The 26,438-nt window shown below is 45.6% G+C and overlaps 1 protein-coding gene across 1 annotated transcript in view; it reads right to left on the bottom strand.

The window, feature by feature from the left end:
* Window positions 1-25,954, bottom strand: part of LOC147693525 (vomeronasal type-2 receptor 26-like) — a 31,589-nt gene extending 5,635 nt beyond the window's left edge. The window contains exons 1-2 of the mRNA XM_086936042.1: window positions 25,741-25,954; window positions 3,391-3,674 (exon numbers count right to left, since the gene is read on the bottom strand). Coding sequence (XP_086792168.1) covers window positions 3,391-3,674; window positions 25,741-25,954 — 498 coding nt within the window. The remainder of the gene's footprint in view (window positions 1-3,390; window positions 3,675-25,740) is intronic.
* Window positions 25,955-26,438: the final 484 nt, after the last annotated feature.

Raw genomic sequence — 26,438 nt, 5'->3', positions numbered from 1 at the left:
TTGATATCAGCAATCCAGTGTTGGATAAGCAGAGAGTTGTTTTTGGGAGCGAAAAGGATGATTTCAGTTTTTTGGGGATTTAGTTTGAGGTGGTTAAGATGAAACCAGGCTTGGATTTTGGGCAAGACATCATTGAGATGTAAGATGTTGTTGTGGGATTTGATCTTGTAATATAGTTGAGTGTCATCGGCATAATGTTGAGGATAGAGCCTTGTGGGACACCCAGTGAGACAGGTTGAGGTTTGGAGAGGCAACCATTTAGTTTAATTTGTTGGGTTTTATTATGGAGATATGAGGGGAACCACTTGAGCTCAAGTGGTGGAGAGTTGCACAGCTCAAATATATTCAGAGTTTTATACAAATAGTTTATGAGTGTTGTCAAAGTATGAGGTTGCTGCCTGGGTGGTGTCTCTTGTCATGGGCGTCAATTATAACATCAAGAACAGTGATTCCAATGGATGTTGGAAGCATCCCCTGGCGCTCCACTCTTATGTGGTTGAAATACTCCAAATCAATTAGTGTAAATAAAATTTTGCGAGCATATTTGTACAGAAATGTTCTTATTTATGGTCATAAGTTCATATTTCTTTCCATGCAGTTCATTTTTGTGATTCGTTACATTCAATGAGAATAACCACTTATTCAGTCCAATGCATTTCGGGCTGAATAGCCCTTCTTCTGGGACAAAAACTAGAAGCAAGTAAAAAAATATGCTATTCAAATGTCTGCAAACAATATACCATACAAAATAATGTGTATGCACTAAACAATTAGGTGAAAGGAGTGAGAATTCGTGATAAAACCGGAGTGCAACCCCAAGTGTGCATAGTAACCGAAAGTAAACAGCCGACATCACTCACGTGTTATTCTTTCAGACTACCTTTGTTGTGTCGTTATTCCAATGCTGTTGAAAGGAGAATGTATTAGTACCCTACTCTATTATGTTGCGTTAAGGTTTGTCTGAAAGTTTTGAAACATACTTAGTGGACGCGCAGCGTCTCTTCTGGATTTAAACCGACCGTGAATGCATCCTCGTCTCACGCGAAGCAGCCAGAATTGGCGGCCAATCACGGTAGATATTGGAAACGTCCGCGGTGGTTTCCTCTGTGTTAGGTGACGTGATTGGCTGGAGTTCCGATCATGTGATCGGAAGTCCACCAACCATGAGCTGTTCTATGTTGAGAAACACGCTGTTGTTAAATGGCTAGATAAATAAAGTTATCGCATGCACAAGCGGAACATAAAAAGATGTGAAAAGCCACAGGTAATAAACAGTGATAGCGTGAAGAAATTTAAAATACATGTCAGAAAAATTCATTTCAGCAATATTGAAATTAAGTGGAAGAAGAGAGGATTAAATGAAATAAAATAAAATGAAATAAAATGTTCAGATCGGCCACCAGTATATCCAAACTAGAAGCAAGGCCATGGGGCCCCGAAAACAAGGGAGCCTATTCAGTTCTGGCACGCTATAAATAGCACATAAATTCAGTCCGGTCATTTAGGCCATTTGGTTTACTGGAATTCAATAAGTAAATCCAATGATTCTCTCTTTGTAGTAAAAAACGGTTATTGTCTCTGCCTTCCTGTTTTTCCACTGTTTCAAGTATCACAAATTGTAATTGAGAAACATTGTGATGAGCTTCAACAAAATGTGCAGCAACTGATGATTTTACGTTACCAGTTCTAATGTTCGACTTGTGTTCATTCAACCTGGTTTTAATCTTTCGTTCCGTCTTTCCGACATATACCTTACCGCACGGACATTTGACTTGTTAACAATCAAACAGAAAAAACAAGAAGACAGAATGACAGTGGTATCTAAATACTCCACCGCAAGTATGAACTTCAAGAAAGTAATTAAGCAACACTGGAACATTCTAAAGGCAGAACCAGACTTTAAACACTCTTTTGACAATCCTCCTACTTTTGCCTTCTCAAGAAACAAAAACCTTGGTGAACTGCTTAAGAACACGACGGATGTCACCAAAAGATACCGTGGAACTCGTCCCTGTCTACAATGTGGCAATTGTAATAACCTAATCAGAGGTGATTACATCACCTATCCAATGAAGGGTCACAAAATCAAATTGAAAGTAAATGCAACCTGTGACACGACTAACTTAATTTACATGCTGAAATGTCCGTGCGGTAAGGTATATGTCGGAAAGACGGAACGAAAGATTAAAACCAGGTTGAATGAACACAAGTCGAACATTAGAACTGGTAACGTAAAATCATCAGTTGCTGCACATTTTGTTGAAGCTCATCACAATGTTTCCCAATTACAATTTGTGATACTTGAAACAGTGGAAAAACAGGAAGGCAGAGACAATAACCGTTTTTTACTACAAAGAGAGAATCATTGGATTTACTTATTGAATTCCAGTAAACCAAATGGCCTAAATGACCGGACTGAATTTATGTGCTATTTATAGCGTGCCAGAACTGAATAGGCCCCCTTGTTTTCGGGGCCCCATGGCCTTGCTTCTAGTTTGGATATACTGGTGGCCGATCTGAACATTTTATTTCATTTTATTTTATTTCATTTAATCCTCTCTTCTTCCACTTAATTTCAATATTGCTGAAATGAATTTTTCTGACTTGTATTTTAAATTTCTTTGCGCTATCACTGTTTATTACCTGTGGCTTTTCACATCTTTTTATGTTCCGCTTGTGCATGCGATAACTTTATTTATCTAGCCAAATTCACATTCAACAACAGCGTGTTTCTTAACATAGAATAGCTCATGGTTGGTGGACTTCCGATCACATGATCGGAACTCCAGCCAATCATGTCACCTAACATAGAGGAAACCACCGCGGACGCTTCCAATATCTACTGCGATTGGCCGCCAATTCTGGCTGCTTCGCGTGAGACGAGGATGCATTCACTGTCCGTTTAAATCCAGAAGAGACGCTGCGCGTCCACTAAGTAAGTTTCTAAACTTTCAGACAAACCTTAACGCAGCATAATAGAGTAGGGTACTAATACATTCTCCTTTCAACAGCATTGGAATAACGACACAACAAAGTTAGTCTGAAAGAATAACACGTGAGTGATGTCGGCTGTTTACTTTCGGTTACTATGCACACTTGGGGTTGCACTATGGTTTTATCACGAATTCTCACTCCTTTCACCTAATTGTTTAGTGCATACACATTATTGTGTATGGTATATTGTTTGCAGACATTTGAATAGCATTTGTCTTGCTTCTAGTTTTTGTCCTAGAAGAAGGGCTATTCAGCCCAAAATGAATTGGACTGAATAAGTGGTTATTCTCATTGAATGTAACGAATCACAAAAATGAACTGCATGGAAAGAAATATGAACTTATGACCATAAATAAGATCATTTCTGTACAAATATGCTCATGAACTTTTATTTACACTAATTGATTTGGAGTATTCCAACCACATAAGAGTGGAGCGCCAGGGGATGCTTCCAACATCTGTTGGAATCACTGTTCTTGATGTGAACCACTTGAGGACATTGCCATCGAAACCAAAGCGGTCTTTGAGAGTTTTAAGTAGGGTGGAATGATTAACAGTATCAAAGGCCGCGGAGAGGTCAAGGATGATGAGGAGGGAGGATTCGCCTATATCCAGAGAGCCGTGATTGTCATCAGTAATGTTGAGCATCGCAGTTTTCGTGCTGCGTCCCTTTCTGAAACCTGATTGGAAGATTGAATGTGTCGATGTGGTTTTCCAATTGAGACAGGACACATTTTTCAAGGGCTTTGGAAAGGAAGGGAAGGTTTGAGATAGGGTGCAGATTGTTTAAGTCATTAGGGTCCGCGGCAGTGTTTTTGAGGATGGGGTGATTTGACCTAGTTGGAGGGAAGCAGGAACACTACCAGTTGCTAAGGAGGAGTTGATAATGTTGGTCCATTGAGGGGCAATGATGTGCTTATATCCTGAACCAAGGGAGCGGAAGAGGATCTTTGGTATGTGAGGATGGTTTGAGTTTGGAGATGATGTTGAAAACATAAATTTCAGAAATTGGGCAAAATTCACTCCAAGAAGCATTGTTTTTTGGCTGGAGGTCAGTGGAATTGGTTTCATACTGGGGGAGAGAGAGGTGGGCTTGAGGGGGATCAGGAAAAGTGAGAGAAGTGGGCAGAGGTACAGTTGGAATGCTAGGGGAGGTTTGTTGGCTGAGGAGAGGGGGGTATGAGTGGGGTGTTGGCTGAGTGGAAGGGGGTTGCTGGAGAAAGATCGTTCTATCTTGTTGACCTTATTTGAGAAGAAGCTAGCAATTTCTTCACACCTTTCAACAGTGGCTAATAGTTTTGGAGGGCCAGAGGAGGTTTGTTTTTTGACAATGGTAAGAAGTTCTCTGGGATGGTTTCTAGGCTGGTCAATTTGATAACAAAGGTAGGAGGCTTTACCGTTGAAGATGTGCTTTTTGTAGTTTACTTTGGCATTTCTGAGGAGTATCAAGTTAGAAGAGGAAGGTTGATTCCTCCAAGCACATTCAGACTGCCTGAGGGCACATCTTTCGTTATTAAGGTCAGAGATGAACCAGGATTTGGGTGGGATGTTTTTTTGTGGTTTTAGTTTAGTTGGGGCAATTTGGTCAAGGGCTTCGAGGATAGAATAATTGTAATGATCAGTTAGGTCGGTGGTGCTATGAGTGGGAGGGCGAGTAGCAATCGAGATTTAATTGTAGATTCCAGCTCACCAGGAGGAATGAGGTGAAGATTTTGGGTTTGTTTCATTTGTAAGCTGCAGCTTGGGGTTGGTCGAGTAATAGAGCTGTTCATGGTGAAGAGGATATGGTGGTGGTCTGACCAGTCAACGGGAATGATCTTGGAGGGGAAGCCAGATCTTTGCTAGAGATAATAGCATCAAGGGTGGCAACCTTAGAGTGAGTTGGAGATTGGCAGAGTTGAGTCAAGTCACTAATATCCATAGTATCTTTAAAGAGGTTAACTGCAGGGTCCTCAGTTTTATTCCAATGAATATTATAGTCCCCTAGGAAGAGATTCCTGGAATTGGAGAGCGACGCTTGATTGATGAGGTCAGATAGCCCCTCGGCAACGGAGATGGGATTACCGGGGGGGGGGGTGGTAGATGGTATGTAGGCGGATAGTAGGGGAACCAGGAGTGGTAAGATCGGCGCAGAGGTATTCGAAGGTGGATGGGTCTTTTGTGATGGATCTGTGCAAGTTTTAGTTCGTCTTTAAAGATTATGGCAAGGCCTCCTCCTACTTGATCAATTCTATCTTTCTTAAGGATGGAATATCCTGGAGGGGTGAACATATCGAGGATAGAAGTGGAGTGGGGGTTGAGCCATGTTTCTGTTAAGAATGCAATCCCGATGCTTTTGCTGAGAATGGTTTCAGCTATTCCCGTAGCGTGGCAAGAGGCAGATCAGCAGTTAATCAGCATGCAGCTGAAGGATAAGGTGTTGGTGTATTGAGTGGAGGGACATAGGGGGATAGACGTTAGTTGTTGCAGGGGCCTGGGTGACGGAGGGTATAGGGGGTACCTGTCATTCCCAAGAGAACTGGGATGGCAGAGTGAGGGGGTGGGGATCACAGGAGAGGTAGGGGGTGAGAGGGTATTGAAGGGATCGGTTGGGTCATGGTGGTCACGTGGAGTTGGATGGCTAGGGAAGGGGGAGGGCCGATTGGACTGAAACTGTCAGTCAAGAGAGAGACAGGGGAGGTCGTGGTCATGTTAATTCCCAAGGTCACTGGGAAGGACGCATGATGAGGGGAAAGATTAACGTAGTGGTGAATGGGGGAAGACTTTGATAAGTTCAGGGGGGTCTGGTGAGGAAAGGTTGTTCTGATGGAGGGGTGGGCTGAGCGGAGTATTAGTGTTAGAAACTCTAGAAGGAGAGGTGATTGAGGGGGAAATAAGAGGGGCTTTGAAAAGAGGCGCTTTGAAATTATGTGAAGGGACAATGGGGTGGGTAAGATCCGGAGAGTAGTTCCTGGAGAGGAGAGAGACGTCATTTCTGAGGGAGGAGAGTTCTAAAACAAGGGTCGAGAGGTGTAGTTCCACATTAAGGAGTGATTGGGTAAGAAGAGAAGTGAGGAATGTAAGTGGTCAACTGGATTCAGGAGGTGTGAAGAGTCAAACATTTTTAGGAGAGGGTGACTGGCATAAGGGAGGGGGGAAGCCGGGGGGGAGAGAAGGGAGTTACAGGGGGGGGGGGTGATTCAGAGAGGGGGGAGAGAAGCTGGTATCCTCGGGTTCTTATTGAGGAGGAGGGGATCCGAGGAAGTCAGGATGATTGAGGCATTGGGTTTGGGAGTGTTGTTTGGGACATGGGGAGGAGGGATAGTAAAGGACGGTATAATGGGGATCACGGGAATGTTTGGGGGAGTATGTGATGGTGTTGGCTGGGGAGGCAAAAGGGAGGTAGGGTGAGCCATTGGGGGAGTATGTGGGGAAGTTACAAGAGGAGGTAGTAGATTTTGTGCAGCTGGGGGCATTTTAGTGCAGAAACAAGGAGGGGAGAGGTGTAGAGTAGATCGGCGATCACAAGAAGGAGATGATAGAGGAGGGTAAGTTTGGGAGGCCCGAGGAGTTGAGGAAGAGTCATAAAAGGTAGGGATGGAGGATACGTTTTCAGGGGGAGATCACAGGGAGAGGGGCATACAATAGTGCCTAAGACTTGGGGGTTAGTGAGGATGCGAGAGTATGGGTGCGAGGAACAGGAATTTCAAAAAGGCTAGAAGAGTCAGGAGGAAGGTGTACATGGGTCCGGGGGTGAGGGGGCAAGGGAGAAGAGGGGAGTGGGGAGGGTTGCAGAACAGGAGTAGAAGACAGGGGTAGGGTATGGGAGGCATAGGAGGAATGGGGAGAATCAGAAGAGGGTGCATATGGAATAGAGGCTGTCACTGTTTGGGATTGGGAGTTGGGGGTGTCATTATTGGTTATTGTATTGAGAGCTAGCGTAGTCGATTGAGGTTGGGTATAGGCAGGAGGGTTAGGGGAAGAGGTAAGTGAATCAGTGAGAGGAGAAAGGGGGCTTAGAAGTGCGGGGGTAGTAAGGCATCTAGGTGTTGAGGGGGTGGGAGGTAAGGGTTCAGGGTAAGAGTGAGATTCTGGGATAGTGTGGTGTTCAAAAATGTTGAGGTGTTTTTCTGATGCTTGAATGAGTATGTTTCCAGATTTGAATATTGAAATGTTTATTTCACGAGGAAAGGAGGAAGAGGGAGTGGTGGAGAGTTTCAGACCATATGGAATATTGAGGGAGTTAGTGAGAGGGAGGTGTCAGAGAAATAAGCTTTTCCATTTGGATGGGCTTTTAGTGAATAAGATGTAGTTAGTAATAGTGGAGGAGGTGAGGCTATTGTGACTGTCGGCAAATAAAGTTTCTTGATGAAGAATAAGAATTTTGTGTTTGGAGAGATGGGGTGGGGGGGTAAAGGATGGACCAATAGTTAGGGCCAATTTTAGAGATAGGAGATTCAAAAATCGTGGGAGAAGGTGTGAGGGGAGGCATGATGAGAAGAATAGTGAATGAGAATGGAAACCACATATACAGTAAAAACCAGAGTATAAAGTGCGGACTAAAGAAAGGGGAAGTAGAGTTAAGGTAGGCTAAAGCAGTAACATTTTAATATTTGAGGTAGAACCTTCAAAGGAGCATCATATAGGTGAATAGAAAGGTGAGCAACGTAATCATAAAGAGTAGTCGAGATGGATAAATCACACAATAAACGTAGAATAAAAAATAAAGATAAAAAATGATGAGTGACATAGAAAGTGTGAGGGGAGGCATGATGAGAAGAATAGTAAATGAGAATAGAAACAAATAGATGAAACCACATGTACAGTAAAAACAGAGTATAAAGTGCAGACTAAAGAATCAATCAATCAATCAGAGTACTTGTAAAGCACGCTACTTACCCGTGAGGGTCTCAAGGCGCTGAGGGGAGGGAGTGTCTGAAGGCGAGTAGGTCTTGGGTCTGCCGTAGGTGGGTAGGGAGGGTGTTCCAGGTCTTGGTGACGAGGTAGGAGTAGGATCTGCCGCCGGAGGTAGTTCGTTGGATGCGGGGGACAGCGTCCAGGGTGAGGCTGGTGGTGCAGAGCTGACAGTGGGGGTGTAGAAGCTGAGTCTGCTGTTCAGGTAGGCTGGTCTGGCGTTGCGGAGTGCTTTGTGTGTGTGGGTGAGGAGCTTGAAGGTGATCCTCTTGTCGACGGGGAGCCAGTGTAGGTCTCTTAGGTGGGGGGTGATGTGGCTGCGGCGGGGGACGTTGACGATCAGTCGGGCGGAAGCGTTTTGGATGCGTTGTAGTCGTCATAGGTGTTTGGCTGGGATTCCTGCATAGAGTGTGTTGCCGTAGTCCAGTCTGCTGCTGACGAGGGCCTGTGTCACCGTTCTTCTTGTTTCAGTCGGGATCCACTCGCAGATCCTGCAGAGCATGTGGAGGGTGTTGTAGCAGGAGGAGGAGACGGCGTTGACCAGTTTAGACATGGAGAGGGAGGCGTCGAGGATGAATCCTAGGTTGCGTGCATGGTCGGTGGGTGTTGGTGCTGTTCCCAGTATGGTCGGCCACCAGGAGTCGTCCTAGGCTGAGGGGGTGGTTTCGAGGATGTGTACCTCTGTCCTGTCCGAGTTTAGCTTCAGACGGCTGTGGCTCATCCAGTCGGCGACGGCCTTCATTCCCTCATGGAGATTGGTTTTGGCGGTGTGCGGGTCCTTGGTGAGGGAGAGGATGAGCTGGGTGTCGTCGGGGTAGGAGATGATGTTGAGGTCATGTTGGCTGCCCACTTGTGCGAGGGGGGCTATGTAGACGTTGAACAGCGTCGGTCTGAGGGATGAGCCCTGGGTGACGCCGCAGATGATGTCGGTGGCCTCGGATCAGAAGGGCGGGAGGCGGACGCTCTGGGTTCTGCCGTAGAGGAAGACGTCGTCCAGTCAAGGGCCTTCTCTTGGAATCCAGCTTCTACGAGGCGTGTTTTTAGGGTGCGATGGCAGACCGTGTCGAAGGCGGCTGACAGGTCCAGGAGGATGAGGGCTGATGTTTCGCCATTGTCTAGTTGGCCCCTGATGGATCACTGATAGAACCTCGACAGACAAAATATCGAGAGGACAAAATATTGAGGTTAAAATATCGACTGACAGAATAGCGACTTCCTATCTTCAAACAGGTAAGTGCAAAAATATCGACTCAAAAATATCGAGTGTAAAAAATATAGAATGTCAAAATATCGAATTTTTTAAATATGTTAAAAGTAAACATATTTAGAATACTTAAATAAACGTAAAATTAAGAAATAATTAATGTATCTTAAAAAGAAATGTTTAATACATATATATATATATATATATATATATATATATATATATATATATATATATATATATATATATATCCAAGCTCGCTGCTCCAAATTACGGGGCACTCTCACAGCGGGTGCAAGTCAAAGCGCGTCAGAGCTTCGCGCTTGAAACATGAAAGCTCTCTCCCTCCCGGTCCCGGGTGGAAAATAACGACAGCACTCGTGGGAATTTCGTTGTTAGCAGTCTTTACTCGCACAACAGACGCGTTTCGGAAGCAACGCTCCCTTCCTCAATGTTTACACCGTAATGCGCGAGCTGGCGCCATTTTATTTCAACATTACAGACAACACGTGTTAGTGGGTGTAGAGAGAGGACTGACGCAAGAGCGCCATCTTGCTAGTACAAACAATCACTGTATTAGCATGAATGAGATTAAATATCACATTACGTTTGTGGAAGTAATGACAAATAAACATTTGAAAAATCCTCATGTATTGTTACGAGGAATTTGCTACATAATTGTGCCGTGGATCGGCAGGTAACCCTCTCTTTCGTGCAGTGGGTGATGGACAGTAATCTTGCCGTGGATCGGCTTGTGGCAACTCGAGGGTTGCCATTTAGAATTCCATTAACCCAGTGTCCAAATTCAATCCCCCACAGTGTTGAATGTTAATTAACAAAAATATTAGAACAGTTGCTTAAAGATAAAATCATAATCCAGAAGTTACCAAGAGTACTAAACAATTGCCAAATATGTTGTGCCATGATAATGAGAAAGTTCTTAGTTCATCCTAAAGCACACTTATTCACAGAAGAACACATATTGTGAAAACTGAAATCCTTAAGCCGTAATAACATCAAGATAGTCCTCACTTCGGATACTGCAGTATTGACATTTAGCTCCCTAAATGTACAGTGAGTTCCTCCCCGCTGTTGAGTCCCAAAGGGGCCTTAGTCTGGCAGTCTATAATATAACGGGATTCTAACCTACGGAGTTTCTGTAGTTTATCCCCACCCCTTATGTTTTCAGAAATTGCGTCCAAGCAGAAGTATTGTAACAGATTCCGGTCGCCCTTATGTTTAATGGAAAAGTGTCTTGCGACCGGGTATGTGAAGTCTCTGTTGACTATGGCTCGCATATGTTCTAGGATACGCAATTTGACGGGGTTAATGGTGCTGCCTATATATCTAAGCCCACAAGGGCAGAGGAGGCAATAGACTGCAAATGGGGAAGTGCAGGTAAGGAATTGGTTAATCTTCTTCTTCTTTTTGCAACCCACAAGTTCGTAAGAAAGGACCCTTTTGCTATTGGCACAGGCCTTGCATCGACCACAAGGGAAAAACCCTTTTGCATCTCTCAATTTGCCTGTACGTGTGGGGATTGGTAACAAGTGACTATGTACCAAGGTATCCCTCAACGAGCGTGCCCTTCTAAAAGTAATTAAGGGATTTACAGGGATATCATTCCCGATGATATTGTCTTTCTGCAATATGTGCCAATGTCTTTTCAGGATGTTTCTCAATTGTTGACAGTCTTGGGAATATGGTGTTACCATCCTGAATTTGTCTGCTTCGTTAGAGGGTTTTTGTTTCTTGACGAACAGAGTCTGTCTGGATTGTGTCCTTACTCTGTCTAAGGTGTTGCATAACATCTGCTTGTTGTACCCCCTAGCCTCGAATCTATCAATACTTTCCCGGGCTAAGAACTTTCTCATTATCATGGCACAACATATTTGGCAATTGTTTAGTACTCTTGGTAACTTCTGGATTATGATTTTATCTTTAAGCAACTGTTCTAATATTTTTGTTAATTAACATTCAACACTGTGGGGGATTGAATTTGGACACTGGGTTAATGGAATTCTAAATGGCAACCCTCGAGTTGCCACAAGAAGATCCACGGCAAGATTACTGTCCATCACCCACTGCACGAAAGAGAGGGTTACCTGCCGATCCACGGCACAATTATGTAGCAAATTCCTCGTAACAATACATGAGGATTTTTCAAATGTATATTTGTCATTACTTCCACAAACGTAATGTGATATTTAATCTCATTCATGCTAATACAGTGATTGTTTGTACTAGCAAGATGGCGCTCTTGCGTCAGTCCTCTCTCTACACCCACTAACACGTGTTGTCTGTAATGTTGAAATAAAATGGCGCCAGCTCGCGCATTACGGTGTAAACATTGAGGAAGGGAGCGTTGCTTCCGAAACGCGTCTGTTGTGCGAGTAAAGACTGCTAACAACGAAATTCCCACGAGTGCTGTCGTTATTTTCCACCCGGGACCGGGAGGGAGAGAGCTTTCATATATATATATATATATATATATATATATATATATATATATATATATATATATATATATATATATATATATATATATATATATATATATATATATATTTTTTTTTTTACCATTCCCACTCCAGTGAGTGCAACAGTAGGGAAAGCGTTGGATAGCGTAAGGGTTTAAATTACTATTCCAACTCCAGTGAGTGTAACAGTAAGGAAAGCGTTGGATAGCGTAGGAGTAAAAATTACTATTACAACTCCAGTAAGTGTAACAGTAGGGTAAGCATTGGATAGCGTAGGGGTAAAATTTACTATTCCAACTCCAAAGAGTGTAACAGTAAGGTAAGCATTGGATAGCGTAGGGGTAAAATTTACTATTCCAACTCCTGAGAGTGTAACAGTAGGGAAAACGTTGGATAGCGTAGGGGTTTAAATTACTATTCTAACTCCAGTGAGTGTTACAGTAGGGTAAGCGTTGGATAGCATAGCGGTAACATTTACTATTCCAACTCCAGAGAGTGTAACAGTAGGGAAAACGTTGGAGAGAGTAGGGGTTAAAATTACTATTCCAACTCCAGTGAGTGTAACAGTAAGGTAAGCGTTGGATAGCGTAGGGGTAAAATTTACTATTCCAACTCCAGAGAGTGTAACAGTAGGGAAAACGTTGGATAGCGTAGGGGTTTAAATTACTATTCTAACTCCAGTGAGTGTTACAGTAGGGTAAGCGTTGGATAGCATAGCGGTAAAATTTACTATTCCAACTCCAGAGAGTGTAACAGTAGGGAAAACGTTGGAGAGAGTAGGGGTTAAAATTACTATTCCAACTCCAGTGAGTGCAACAGTAGAGAAAGCGTTGGATAGCGTAGGGGTAAAAATTACTATTCCAACTCCAGAGAGTGCAACAGTAGGGAAAGCGTAGGATAGGGTAAGGGTTAAAATTACTATTCCAACTCCAGTGAGTGCAACAGTAAGGAAAGTAAATACTTCTTATATAAATATAAATATCATAAATAGTAAAATCTATTGCTAAATAATTTATATATTTAAGAATTGAGTACATTATATTACATATTCTATTAAAATGATAAATAAAAATGATTTAATAATATAAATTACCTACTAGTACTAATTATTTACCTATTAACAATCAATTAATTTAAATTTTTTAAATATTTTACAAAATAAACTCAATATATTTATTTAAACAATTTAATTACTTACAATTTAATGACTTCAAAATCTATTCCTCTATAAACACACAACCTACTACAGAAATTAAATTAATTAAATTAACATATTTATTAATTAATCATTTAAATGTATTTACCAATTATATTGTAATTAATTCCCAATTAATAATTAATTAACAATTAATTCAAAATAAATGCCAATAAATTGAATTACATATTTAATTCATGATTATTAAATTACTTCCCACCCTAATCCCCTATAAACCCACATCCCGCTACAGAAAATAAATAAATTACTAAAAATAAATAATGAATCAATCAATCAATTATATTTAATTACCAATGATATTTTAATTAATTACCAATTAATGAATAATTAACAAATAATTTTAATTAAATACCAATTAATTAAATAACATTTTTAATTAACTATAATGAAATTACTTCCCACCCTATTCCCCTATAAACCCACAACCCACTACAGAAAATAAATTACAAAAAATAAATATTTGACAATTAATCAATTATATTTATTTACCGATTATATTTGAATTAATTACCAATTAATGATTAATTAACAATTAATTTGAAATAATTACCAATTAATTAAATAAAATATTTAATTAATTTTAATTAAATTACTTCCCACCCTATTCCCCTATAAACCCACAACCCGCTACAGATTTATATTACACAAAAATTAAACATTAATATTAACTTACCTTAAATTCGATATTTTTGTTGTCTATATTATGTCTAGTCGATATTATGTCCATTCTATATTTTTGATTCAATATTATTGCTATTCTAGTCGATATTACATTTTTTCTAGTCGATATTTGTGTAGTCTATATTATGTCTAGTCGATATTATGTCTAGTCAATATTAAAAACTCGATATTATGTCCAGTCGAAATTAAAAACTCGATATTATGTCTACTTACCGTGCCTGATGTCATCTGTGGCGGCGATGAGGGCTGTCTCGGTGCTGTGGTTTCATCTGAACCCAGACTGGGACGGGTCCAAGATGTTGTTGTTTTCTAGGTGGTGGGTCAATTGCATGTTGATGATTTTCTTGATGACCTTCACCAGGAACGGGAGCAGGGAGATGGGCCGGAAGTTCTTGAGGTCCTTGGGTCCACCTTAGGCTTCTTGAGGAGGGCGTTGATTTTGGCGTGTTTCCAGCTTTCCGGGAATGTTGCTATTTCGAAGGAGATGTTGATGACCTTCCGTAGTTGGGGTGCAATGGCTGCGTCTGCTTTGTTGAATACGTGGTGTGGGCACGGGTCCGACGGAGATCCAGAGTGGATGGAGTTCATGACCTTGCGTGTCTCGTCGTCGTTGATGTTGGACCAGCAGGAGAGGCGGTTGGCGCTGGTGGTGTTCATAGGGGAGGTGGGGTCTCTTGTAGTCGGGCGGTCATGGTGTTGAAGCTGTCATGGATGTCAGCGATCTTGCTGTGGAAGAAGATGGCTAGTGAGTTGCACAGTTCTTGTGAGGGCGGTATGTCTTTGGCATTGGCGCTGGGGTTGGAGAGTTCCTTTACGATGCTGAAGAGCTCTTTGCTGTTGTGTGCGTTGTTATCCAAGCGCTCTCTGAAGGAGGATCTTTTGGCTAATCTGATGAGGTGGTGGTGTCTGCGGGTGGCGGCCTTGTGGGCTGCCTGGTTGTCCTGGCTGCGTTCGTGGAGCCATATCTTCTCCAGTTTCCGGCATGCGCGTTTGGAGGTCTGCAGCTCATCGGTGAACTAGGAGGCTCTCTTGCTGGCGTTGTTGTTGGAGGGTTTCTTGAGCGAGGTGAGGATGTTGGCGCAGTCGTCGATCCACTGTCTGAGGTTGCGGGCTGCGGTGTCTGGGTTGGTGGGGTTGGTGGGTGGGTTTTGGGTGAGGGTGGTGATCAGCTGGTCTTCGGTGACTTTGCTCCAGCAGCGGTGAGGTATCTGTTGGGTGCGGTGGTGCGTGGTTGGTTTCTTGAAGGTGAAATGGATGCAGCGGTGATCGGTCCAGTGGAGTTTGGTGGTGTGTTGAAGGTGATGTCGGTACCTGTGGAGAAGACGGGGTCCAGCGTGTGGCCAGCGGTGTGGGTGGATGTGGTGACGAGTTGTCTGAGGCTGAGGTTGGCGAGGTTGTCGATCAGGGTGGCGGAGTTGGCGTCATTGTTGTTCTCGAGGTGGAAATTCAGGTCCAGGAGGAGGATGTAGTCCATGGAGGCGAGTGCGTGGGTGCTGGCAAGGTCGGCGATGGAGTCGCTGAACTGAGCACCGGGTCTGGGGGGTCTGTAGATGAGTGTTCCTCTGAGGGTGGTGTTGAGGTCGGCATGGATCCGGAAGTGCAGGTGTTCGGCGGTGTTGAGGGTGTCATCTGCGTGGGTGGGGACCTTGAGGGTGGACTTGATCACGCCAACTTCCGTTGGCGTGATCCCTGCGGGTGATCTTGTAGCCGTCCGGGAAGGCTATGGCAATGTTGGGCGCCAAGGAGTCGTTCCACCAGGTCTCGGTCAGGAAGGCCACGTCAGGGGCGGAGGTGTCGAGCAGATCCCAGAGCTTGACGACGTGTTTGCGTATGGAGCGGGTGTTGAGGAGTGTGCAGCGGAGGTGGTTGGGTCCAGTCCTTGGAGGTTTGGTGGCTCTGTCGCAGGTGAAGCTGCACGTGTGGCAGGAGAAAGGTCTGTGAGTCCGTTTCGGGGCAGCTTGGAAGCAGGTGTGGTTTCGGCCGGCGTTGAGGGCGCTGGGGTCGTAGCGGAGTATGGTGTTGAGGCGTTCGCAGGGTCCAGGGGTTCTGGCGCTGCGTGCGTCCGCTCCGCAGCCTCCATAAGAGGGGGAGAGGAATGGAGGAGCAGCTGGGAGGCGGGACCGGGGTGGTCAATGGGAAGCAGGGGGGCGGGGCTGCAGGGACGTAGCGGCGGGAGGAGCGGGAATGGCGGGAAAACAGGCGGGTGGCAGAGAACAGGAACAAAGCAACTGACGCCGTGTGGTGGCCTGGGGAGCGACCTGCATGCGAGCAGGGTCAGAAAGGGGGAGTAGAGTTAGGGTAGGCTAAAGCAGTAGCATTTTAACATTTGAGGTGGAACATTCAAAGGAGCATCATATAGTTGAGCAGAAAGGTGAGCAACGTAATCATAAAAAGTAGTTGAGATGGATAGATCACCCAATGAACGTAGAATAAAAATAAAAATGAAAAATGATATGAGTCACATAGAAAGAATAATAAACGCCAAAGGAAAGGATTGTCGAGTCGCATAAATAGCACAGTAACATGGGTCTTACAGTGTAAGCATATATATATGTGCAATAGAAATAGGGGCAATTTCAGGTGCAGGAGGGCATGAGATAGACCATCTTGGCAATTGGACAAAGAATAAATAAATAAATTCCCTGGTTCTTAACATTCAATTAGAAGTAAAACAGGAGAAAGTGAATTAACAATAAAGTGTAATAATAGTGGTGGGCCTGGCTAGTCAATAGACTCAGAGAGATAGTTAAGAGTGGGGAGGGGAGAATGTCATTTGTAAGATGGCCACCAGTGTAGAGCAGAGTGGAGTGTTCTATTTTTATTTTCAAGTTACGTGAAGCTACAACAGCAACAACAGCAGGGGGACAGCAGGGGGACAAAATGGAGACTCAACTAAACCCATAGTGAGCTCAATATAACAAAATGGACGACCGGGAAAAAGCTCCATCACTTTCCCATGGTTCGGTCGAGGTGCAGATAACATCGCAGAAAATAGGGAACTGCTACTGGTGGGGACAGTGCACAGAACAGTCTTGTCAGAGACAGGCAAGTTTTGCATAAAGTCAGACAAAATTCAGGCCCATGGGTCTCCCTCTCAAAGACCCCCTCACCATAGCAGGCAGATTACACATGCTAGCAGTGTAAGTGCCCCTGAGAAACAGACAGGCACCAAGTTCCTCGGCAACCACAAGACAAACACTGTCAATCAGTGCTCAAAGAGTTAACCACTTCAAAAAACGCTTCAATGTCTCAACAATTCATACAAACACCGTCGTGAAGCAGCAGATCAACAGCCAGTCCGAATCGGACCGGTGGACACAGTCAGTCTGTGGTGGGTGCAGTGCGAAGATCAGCCAGTCAGCTCCGACTCGGCTAGGATTCCCCACAGCGAGTACGTCAGCAACCATCGACACTAGGGGAGACCCAGGATGCCAGCCCCTCGCGACATCCAGGCCCTCCTGGGCCTAACAGCTCGGCCCTCCAGAGGAGGTGGGGGTCAAATCACCCAGGTGCCAAGGCCCACCGACTCACCTTTCAATGCTCCCTGGGAAAACATGAGGCAGGGGAGGAAAACCAACGGATTTCCGGGACCGATGAGTCGCGAAGCAGGGCGCCCGTCTCCGGCTCCTCCGCCGCCAGGGAAGCCGCCTGGATCGCCTGCCTCTCAATCACTGGACTGACGGTGGGGAGAGCAGTTTCACCATCCGCAAGGCAACAAGAGCGCCACAGTCAGCACTGCTAAGCGCCAGAGTCAACGCCGCCACCAAGACAAAGGACGGGGCCCCACCGAGGGCAGCAGTGCCAAATCTCGGACCCAGGACCAGGACCGTCAATCAGTGCCCCAAAAATCGACAGTATGCCGTTCGGCAGCGACCGCTAGAGCAAGCAGGACTCCTATCACCTCCCAGACCCGGGACATGAGGCATGGATGGTCCTGGGGCCCTCGGAAATCGTCAGGCAGCAACCAGCGGAGAAAGTAGGACTTCCAGCCCCCCTCCGCACGTCGGCAGAAGATCATAGCGACGCAGGCCACAAAACAGCAGAGCAGCAACGTCGAGGCGACCTGCGGACATCAGGTAAAAAGCTGTGGATCAATCCCTCACTTTTTCTCATTTGTGGTTGCAATTTGGGCTTAGTCAAAATCCGTTGGTTTCTAGGTGAAAAGGGGGTGATTCCAGTTTGAATTGAGCCCATCTGTGGACTGCGTGTGTGGGCTTAGATAGGGATTTTCACAGTATAGTGATCCCGAGCCCCGAAGCTTCTTTGTAGAGCTCCAGTCCGGCGGCCATCTTACTGAGACATGGTAATGGAAGACTAACACTGTTAAGGGAACTGGTGAGCACAAGGACACAGAATTACCACAGTACCTGGGGAACAACATATATGCTGAAAGCATTTTGAGATGCTATGGAAGTTCACAATATAGTCCAATCACTGATGTACATTTTCAAAGGAAAAATTAGCTTGTTTAAAAGTGGTAAGTTTTTGACTCCATACACACAGCACAGCAGAACCAAGTTCATCTTTATTTAGGGTTTGGCAAATTCATGCAAGATGTCAGGGAAGGCCTGGGCGGAGTTCGCAGAGTCACAATATGCAGAGCTATGCGATGATGAAATACACCGCCACGCTACACAGAGTTCCGCGAGTGAAGGAGTCTGGTCTGTCATGCTTTTCAGGCAGATTTTTAGCTCCAGGAGTTTCTCCCGTGCTGTAAAATCAGCGCAAACTGCATCATGTGGAGCATCAGAGGGCGTTGCTTCATTCTGCTGCTTGCATAGATTTTCTTCTCGAGTAGGAGCTTCCTCAAGGAGAAAGGAGCTTTCTCAACTCGAGCGGTAATGACCTCCTGTATCCGCAGACGTTCACAAATCTTGCCGGGAGGTGGACCAGCACACAATTTCTCTTGCTTCCCTACTTAACATTATTGTCAGACAAAGTGGTTTCTGTGAAAAGATAAGGCCTATCTTGATAATAGAATGTACAATTGCAATGGGAAGGGTTAGAGTAATGTCAGAGGTAGAAGAGACCACATACACCTTTGGTTCAGTTTAACACAGTTAAGTTTTATGATTCACAAACATTATATACACAATGGAAAAAAAGGAAGATGGAGAACAATTGTGCGTAGTATCCCCAGTGAAAGCGGGAACCTAAGGAAATGGTGACAAATTTGTGACAGTTTTTAAGAGGTTTCCAAATTTCTATAAAAGTAGACCATTACTATATATATATACAGAGTAAACAGCGACATACAGTGATAATCGCTGATTTAATGGTTTGCTTTATCTTTATGTCGATGCCTTTTCAACCCTCTGTGCGGTGTAGGGTCTCATCAGGACCTAAGGATGTAGGGACATCTGGTAGGTGAACTGCGCAGCCGAATGAAAAGTGTGTGCCACAAGTGAGTGAGAGCAGGAGAAAAAAGGGGTACTCACAAGGGAACCCAGCCGTGTACCCAAGTGATGGTGGGGGAAGGCTGGCAGTCAAGGGTAGCACCATTAGTGACATATAAGTATTAAAAATGATGGTTTAGGTCTGGCAAAATGTGTGTTTTGGCAGGTCAAGTTAGCAGCTTAAAACTACACTACATGTAATGGCAGTCCTTAGACAGGTTTTAAAGGCTACTTTATTGGGTGGCACAATGAGGCCCACTAGTAGCATTTAAGTAATAGTCTCAGCCATAGGTAGTACCATTTACTGGGGGCCTAAAATTAAATTAAATGTGCTAATTAGGTATAGTCCAATTTTACCATGTTTGAATGGGAGAGCACTTTATTTTATTTATGTATTTATTTATTTATTAATCTTATAGAGCGCGACAGCTACCCATAAGGGTTTCCCGGCGCTGATTGACAGTGATAGCAGAATAAATACGAGGGGGAAGTTATTGGGCAAAAAGCCAGGTCTTTACGGCTTTACAGAAGCAGTGCTCCACACGTAAGTCCAGGGGAAGGGAATTCCAGAGCTTGGGTCCTAAAGTGGCAAAAGAGCGACCACCCACTCTGGAAAGCCTGAACTTAGGAACACAGAACAGGTGTTGAGAAGAAGAACGGAGAGAACGTGCAGGTACATAAGGTTTAACAAGGGATTGGAGATAGATGGGGGCGGCTCCAATTTTAATCTTATGCATAAAGCATAATGCCTTAAATTTTACCCGGTTGTCGAGATTGAGCCAGTGCAGTTCCTTGAGGCGTTCAGTAATTGGATCATATTTCCGACAACCACAGAGAAGCCGTGCGGCGGCATTCTGAACTAGTTGGAGACGGAGCATGACCGCCCTGGTAGCCCCCAGATAGAGCACATTCCCGTAGTCCAATCTGGAGGTCACCAGGGCCGTTACGACAGATCTCTGGGTGTCGGAAGGCAGAATCCAGAAAATTTTTCTCAGCCATCTTAGAATAGTAAAACAGGTGGCTGCAACTTTGTTGGCCTGATCTTTCATCGATAGATCCCTATCGATAAGGACCCCAAGATTTTGCCTCGCTCAGAAGGAATGGGTAAGTCGCCCATGGTCGAAGGCCAGTGTCTCGAACTCCATAGATCAGACTTATTACCAAAGACAAGCACCTCCGTCTTGTCGCTGTTTAGTTTGAGAAAATTGCGACTCATCCAACGAGAGATATCGCTAAGACCTGTTTGCAAAGATGAAGGAGAGGAGGGATCAGCTTGGGATAGGGAAAACACAATCTGGGAGTCATCAGCGTAAGTAAAAAGATTAAGACCAGAGTAATGTGCAATATGGGCCAGAGGAACAACATAAAGATTGAAGAAAAGAGGACTAAGGATAGAACCCTGGGGCACACCATGTGGAGAAAGGTAGGTGTTAGAAGTAGATGTGTTTGAAAAGATTTGAAAAGTCCGGTCAGTGAGAAAAGACGAGAACCAGTGTAAGGCTTTATCACAAATGCCAAAAGAGGCAAGGTTGCTGAGAAGGATACTGTGCGAGACAGTATCAAAGGCTGCACTGAGGTCAAGCAGTATCAGTGCAGCCGTTTCACCTCGATCTAGTAGTAGGCGAAGATTTTCAGTTACTCCTAATAGAGTGGTTTCAGTAGAGAAGCCCTGACGGAAGCCTGACTGGGAGGGATGAAGAAGATTGTTAGTGGTGACAAAGCGTGATAGATGTAAATGAATGTGCCTTTCCAAAATTTTAGAAAAAGCAGGCAACAGCGAATATGGGCGAAAATTAGAAGCAACATTGGGATCCGCAGTAGGTTTCTTCAGTAGCGGAGTCACCATTGCATGCTTCCAGCAGTTGGGAACCGTGGCTGAGTCAAGAGAAGAATTAAGTAAAGTACAGATCACACTGAGTTGAGGGAGCTCTAGCTTACGTAAAATAGAAATTGGTAGGGGATCCATGGGGGAACCCGATTTAATATTGTTTAGAATCTCCAATAGGGTATCAGGTAAGAGATCAGGCCAAGTCGTCAATGAGGCCGAGGGTGGACAAGAAGTAGTGGGAGACGGACAAAGAATGGCATTAGTATGCATGGTCGAATTGGTTAGAATTGGTAAAGTGTAGAGAGTCCAATTCTCAAAAATTAAAATTCAGCAAAAGAAGAAGAGTGAAGTCAAGCAATTTGGGGAATACAACATCAAGGCTGTCAGGTCTAACAGGCACCATCTCTGCTCTATTGTCGAATGGCAAAAGTCTGATCTCACAAAGAAGTTGACATTTTCTGCAATGACTGGAGTGAAAAGCTTAGCCCTAGTTTAGATCTCTTGCCAAAGAAGAAATTTGTTGCCATATACCAGGATGGGGTGTGGATACTTGGAGGTGGACCAAGATGAATTACTCTGCTGAAGGGAAAGCTTTCTGAAATAAAGAGACCACAATTTGTCGGATGGCATTTCCTGCTGAATCTTTGATCCCCGAAGATCTGCAAATTATTACGGCATTGTCTGTTTTTGAGGTCCTTGATTTTTTTCCTGCATTGACAGTTGTCTAGCATCTTGTACATCCAAAGACTCTTAAATGCGGGTCACACTTCCTCATTCTTGACTGGTCTCTGTTCAAGCTCTTTGATTGCAGGCAGTAATCAGAGCAATGTCTAGGGTAATTAAACTCACAATCTGTTGTGTCTTGGGACTATTGTTCTTGATCTCTACATATTGGGCTTACAATTCCGTTTTATGTTTTTGAATTAGTTGGTAGATGTCCTTTAAGGAGGGATCTCCCAAATGTAAAGCTGTAGTAGAGGGAGGGTAAGCAGCATTGTGACTTTATCTGTGCTTCAGACATGAATCAATCCCTGTCGGCTCTCAAGTGGTGATCCTGAAGTGATTGATAGAAGAAGAGGTACGAGCCAGGTTCAATGTCTGAGGGATTGATGCACTGTTTGAGCTTCCACTGATCAGGGAAAGAAGAGACAGAACAAAGGCTTGAGGCCCCCATAGTTGCTCAGCTGTTTATGGTGCAATAGAAAAGTTTGAATTGGCTCAGTGGTATCAGACCTTTCAGACTCTTCTCTTCAAACACAGGACTTTCTGAGAGGGTCATAGAGTGGGGTGCATTGTATTTAAAAAATATGACCCACACCAAGTCCAGAAAGACGGTCACCCACGCAGTCATCAGCAGCAAAATCGACAACAGCGACGTACTTTATGCTGGCTGTAGGAGAGTAGGGTCTGCAATCCTATGATCACCCAGATTTTTTGCTTTTGTTTCACTGGTTTACGACTTTCTCTGGCTGTGGGCCTGCCAATCAGACCCACAGCCTGGCTGTTCTTTTTCTAAATTACGATATGTACCCTAGGTGCATTTACCAATTGGTACTGGGCCACCTTATCAGACCCTGTAACTCAGGGCATAGGTGTACCCAGGGCCGCCAGGGGCTGCAGCATGTATTATGCCACCCCTGGCTGGCCTCCTAAATTTGACACAACTGGCTGCATGACAGCTGGGGCGAAGTCGTGTAATCACCCTTTGCTTTAGATATAGTAGCTCTATATCTAACCATACAATGGACACCCGAGTTCCTATCAGTCACTCCTATGGCAGGCCTTGACAATCCTGAAGGCAGAGTGCATGGGCTCGTGTGAACTGTGTTCTGGCCCGAGCCGAGCCGGTTGCAGCTTGCGGAGAAAAGACCCAATGGCTGTTCCATGATAACGCGTACCACATCGGTAACTTCGGTGTCGCGTTATCAAGACATGTCGAGTAAGGTGTCATACGAATCGGGGTGCTGCCCTCTCACCAACCCTGGCGACGAGGTTAGCATCCCGCCCTTCTAGAGGGACACGACATGTACGTAACTGTGAACCCCGGTTAAAGTTAACGAAAGCCTCAGCTCCACAAAATGGATGCTGCCACCACAGACACGAGTCTGACCTCCTGCTGCTGGGAGTCCTTCCAGCGAGGAGCGCTTGGACAAAGGGTTTCCTGTCGAGGGCGGTGTTCGCACCGTCCCAGACAGGGTTTGTGTATTCTGGGTAGGTAGGGCTTTTGCGAGAAGGTGACTGCGGAGTGGCACCCCGGTGCTCACTACGCATCTGCCGGTTAGAACCAGTTCCAGGGGCAACAGCCCTGGCCTGGGGAAAGTCCGGCAGGGGAGAGGGGTGTAACTACCCCCCTTTCTGGTCCCACCCTTAGGGCAGGACCTAGTCATGTACCCACCCCTTTCTTTAGGATAAAGGCCGGAGCGGGGACCCTTCCAAATTAGATCATCTTTGAATCAAGAATACTTTCTACGAAAGGACTTCAAGACTCTTCTCAAGATTTCTCCCTTGTGGCTAAGGAGTAGTCACCCTGCATCAGCGGGCACCATCTAAGAACTCTGCGGGTTGCTGTAAGTCCTTCCTCAAGGAATCCGACGGCCCAGCTCGACGAGAACCGGCTTCCCTGGCACCTCTGACCTCTACCCACGTCATCAGCTCAGCTGTGATCTGTGGGTGCGACGAGACCTCGAGAGACCGGCCATCATCAGAACCTGCACGCTCTTAAAACCAGCACGACCGACGAGGTAACTCTCTGGTGAGTGCTCTGGGGTCCGAGAAGCCCCGACCCTGAGCCGCTCCAGCTCCGAAGTGCAGTCTCCCAGCATCTCCACGATCTGCGTGGGGCCCTTCTGCTCGCTGCTCAGCACGTTGTCTGGTCACTAGCCGCTGGCTTGTGCCCTTCTGTGACGACATCCGAGAATCATCACTGCTGGTCTGGTTGCTCCAGACTGGCCCTTGCTTCCATCTTTGCGAGAAGCATCCCGGACCCTCCTGGTCCACTCAAGACGCCATCTTAGGCCCACCACGTGGCCCTGAGATTTGCCAAGGCTTGTTGCCCCATCCTGGGCCCAGCGACGCCGACAGCATCATCCTTCGTGGGACAGCTCGCACCTCCACCGTGGTCGCCGACAACGCCTCCTGGTCCGTGAGACTGCAGAGCCTAGCGTCGCCCACTCACCTGGTCGAGGTGACGGCCAACCGGTGCCTTCCTGGTACCCTCTGACTACTGGCTAGTAGAACGAACTTGGTCCCCTCTGCTTTCAGGTTTCATCAATCTCCGATCCAGGCTTGGATCTCTACGAACTATTCATCACTGGTCGCCGGCCAGCAACTCCTTTTCTTCCGGCTCCTGGCTCGTCAGCGAAGACCCCGACGCCTGTAAGACTTGTGCAGCCGCAGCCCTCGTGGCTAGGTAACTCGGCATTTCGGTGCCTGCATAGCCTCCTTACTCTAGGGTCCCGAGTCCCTCGCTTCCGACTTGCCTTAACCTTTCCGTGTCCTCGGACACTTGTTTTAACTGTGCACTTAAAGTATTTGCTAAAGAGATTTGGTTTGTGCTTAGTACCCTGTCCTCATAAAGAGTACAGGGCTGTTGTGATTCTTAATAAATATACTGTTTATTTTCATAACACTTGTGTGGTGTCCTTTCACTGGGTGTTCAAGGGGTACATGTGTGGTAAACAGCTGGCTTAACGCGCCCTCTCGAGTCTTTAGCCTTAGACTGCTCGTATCCACGCTACTAGGATAGCTGGTCTATAGGTTGACTTACAACCAAACACCATAAGGGTCGTTGGAACGATACATAGCGGTCGCTAGAATAGCGAACGTTGCATATCGGGCCAACTTCTCACACTGGCATCAACCAGAAATGCCTCTAGAAACAGCATAACATTCAGAAAGCCTCTGCTAGACTCATCGTCAAGATCCCCCACTGTAACTACATCAGCAGCCACCTAGGAGACCTCCACTGGCTCCCAGGCCAACAAAAGTATCACCATTAAGATCCTCACACATGTCTACCAAGCACATGACACCGGACCTGTGTACCTCAACCACTGCCTCACTTTTCCACGCACTCACCAGAGACCTCTCCTCTGCCCATCTGGCCCTGGATATCGCCCCAAATATCCGCAAGACCATAGCCGGATGAAGATCCTTCTCCTATCTTGCAGCAAAGACTTAGAACACCCTGCCTCTTCACATGAGGCAATCACCATCATTGCCTCAATACAGGAAGGACCTCAAGACCTGGATCTTTAACAGAACCACAGAGCCTTCGATGGACCAGCAGCAAGAAGTTTGGCTTTACAAGCCACCTGGCTGAATGATCGATTAATTGATTGATTAATTGACGTGTATTTAGGTTTTACATGTCTTGGCTGTGAAAAACCCCTACATTCGTTCTTCACTGATGCAAGGGCTATAACTACAGTTAATAGGTGATAACTTTAGATTGGGAGCTATTAGTGATATGGTCTTTTCACCATTTAGGTCACAAATCTGAAAATGCCACTTTGGCATTTTATTGTCCCAATCATTTGTACCTTCTGCCAGTGTCCTGGGTCACATTGTTGTGAATGGCTTTGCTGTTGGGGTTCGTGTATTCCAACCAGACAGTGACACAATGGGGGCTTATGTATGGAAGGACGAGCCCTGCTGGCTAGTTGGCTGAGATTACAGCTATACCCACTCTAACTTATATTTCAAAGTGGCTTACCTCTTGCACCCACAAAGGAATCTGACACAGGATCTGTTTGCCTTTTTTAGCCCCTAGAAATGTTTTTGCCTTGGCAGGGAAAGGGGAAGAACTTCCAGAACCAGATGTGGGGGTATGACAGGTAATCTCCCTACACAAAGGCCCACACTAGTTATAACTATTGGATCTCCAAAGACACTTTTCAGAACACTCCTTTGTTCATTACAGAAGAAGGACCACTTTGCTGCCAGAGGACTGTCCTGGTACTTGATGACTGCCCTGCTTTAACCCAGGCTACCCTGAGAGACAACAAAGGTCAGTTAGCTGACCTCCTGTGTGAGCTACAAGTACATACCAAGCTCCAAAATCCTTCCTGGAACTTTCCTGCTGAACTGCTGCAATGTACCTGCCTGAGCTTTGATTATCCCTGCTGGAGTGAGTCCTTTATCCCCAGTAGGTGCCTCAACAGGTCCTGGACCCTTGGCTAGCATCAGAGTACACTCCTCCTGAAGTGAGAAGGTGAAATCCTGAAGTTTGAGCTCTTTGTGATTGTGAACAGGCCCGTTCATGACTACACTCTGCCGCCCATGACGACTGCCAATGCAAAGCTCCTGTGAGACCTGCTCTTTAAGCTACAGCAATCACCAGCAATGACTGGCCACGCAAGATGTGCACTTCGTGCTACAGCAACAACAACCCACAACGCCCGACTAGCTCTTCGTGCTACAGAGATGACCATCAGCGATGCTCTCCGCACTCCTCACGTCCTCCTCCACCGTGAATGAAACACTTTGTGACAAACTCAGAAGGTAACCAGGGGCGGCTCCTCCACCGCGGTGGAGGAGCATCACCCCACTGCTTTCCTGCAGTGCGAGAAGCAGAAACATAAATGACTACCATTTTATGTTTCTGGCACTACAAGAAAGCAGAAGGGGTCTGGTTGTGTGTGCTGCCCTGTGAGCAGGGGAGGAGTGGTGTGCCCACTCCTGAGGGCGCAATGACTGTTTGATCGACCCTCTGGGGCCGCCCAAACCAGTCATGCGCACACTGCCC

Source organism: Lissotriton vulgaris, chromosome 8 (assembly GCF_964263255.1).
Source record: "Lissotriton vulgaris chromosome 8, aLisVul1.2, whole genome shotgun sequence".
Lineage (NCBI taxonomy): Eukaryota > Metazoa > Chordata > Amphibia > Caudata > Salamandridae > Lissotriton > Lissotriton vulgaris.
This window is presented reverse-complemented; position numbering and strand designations above follow the sequence as displayed.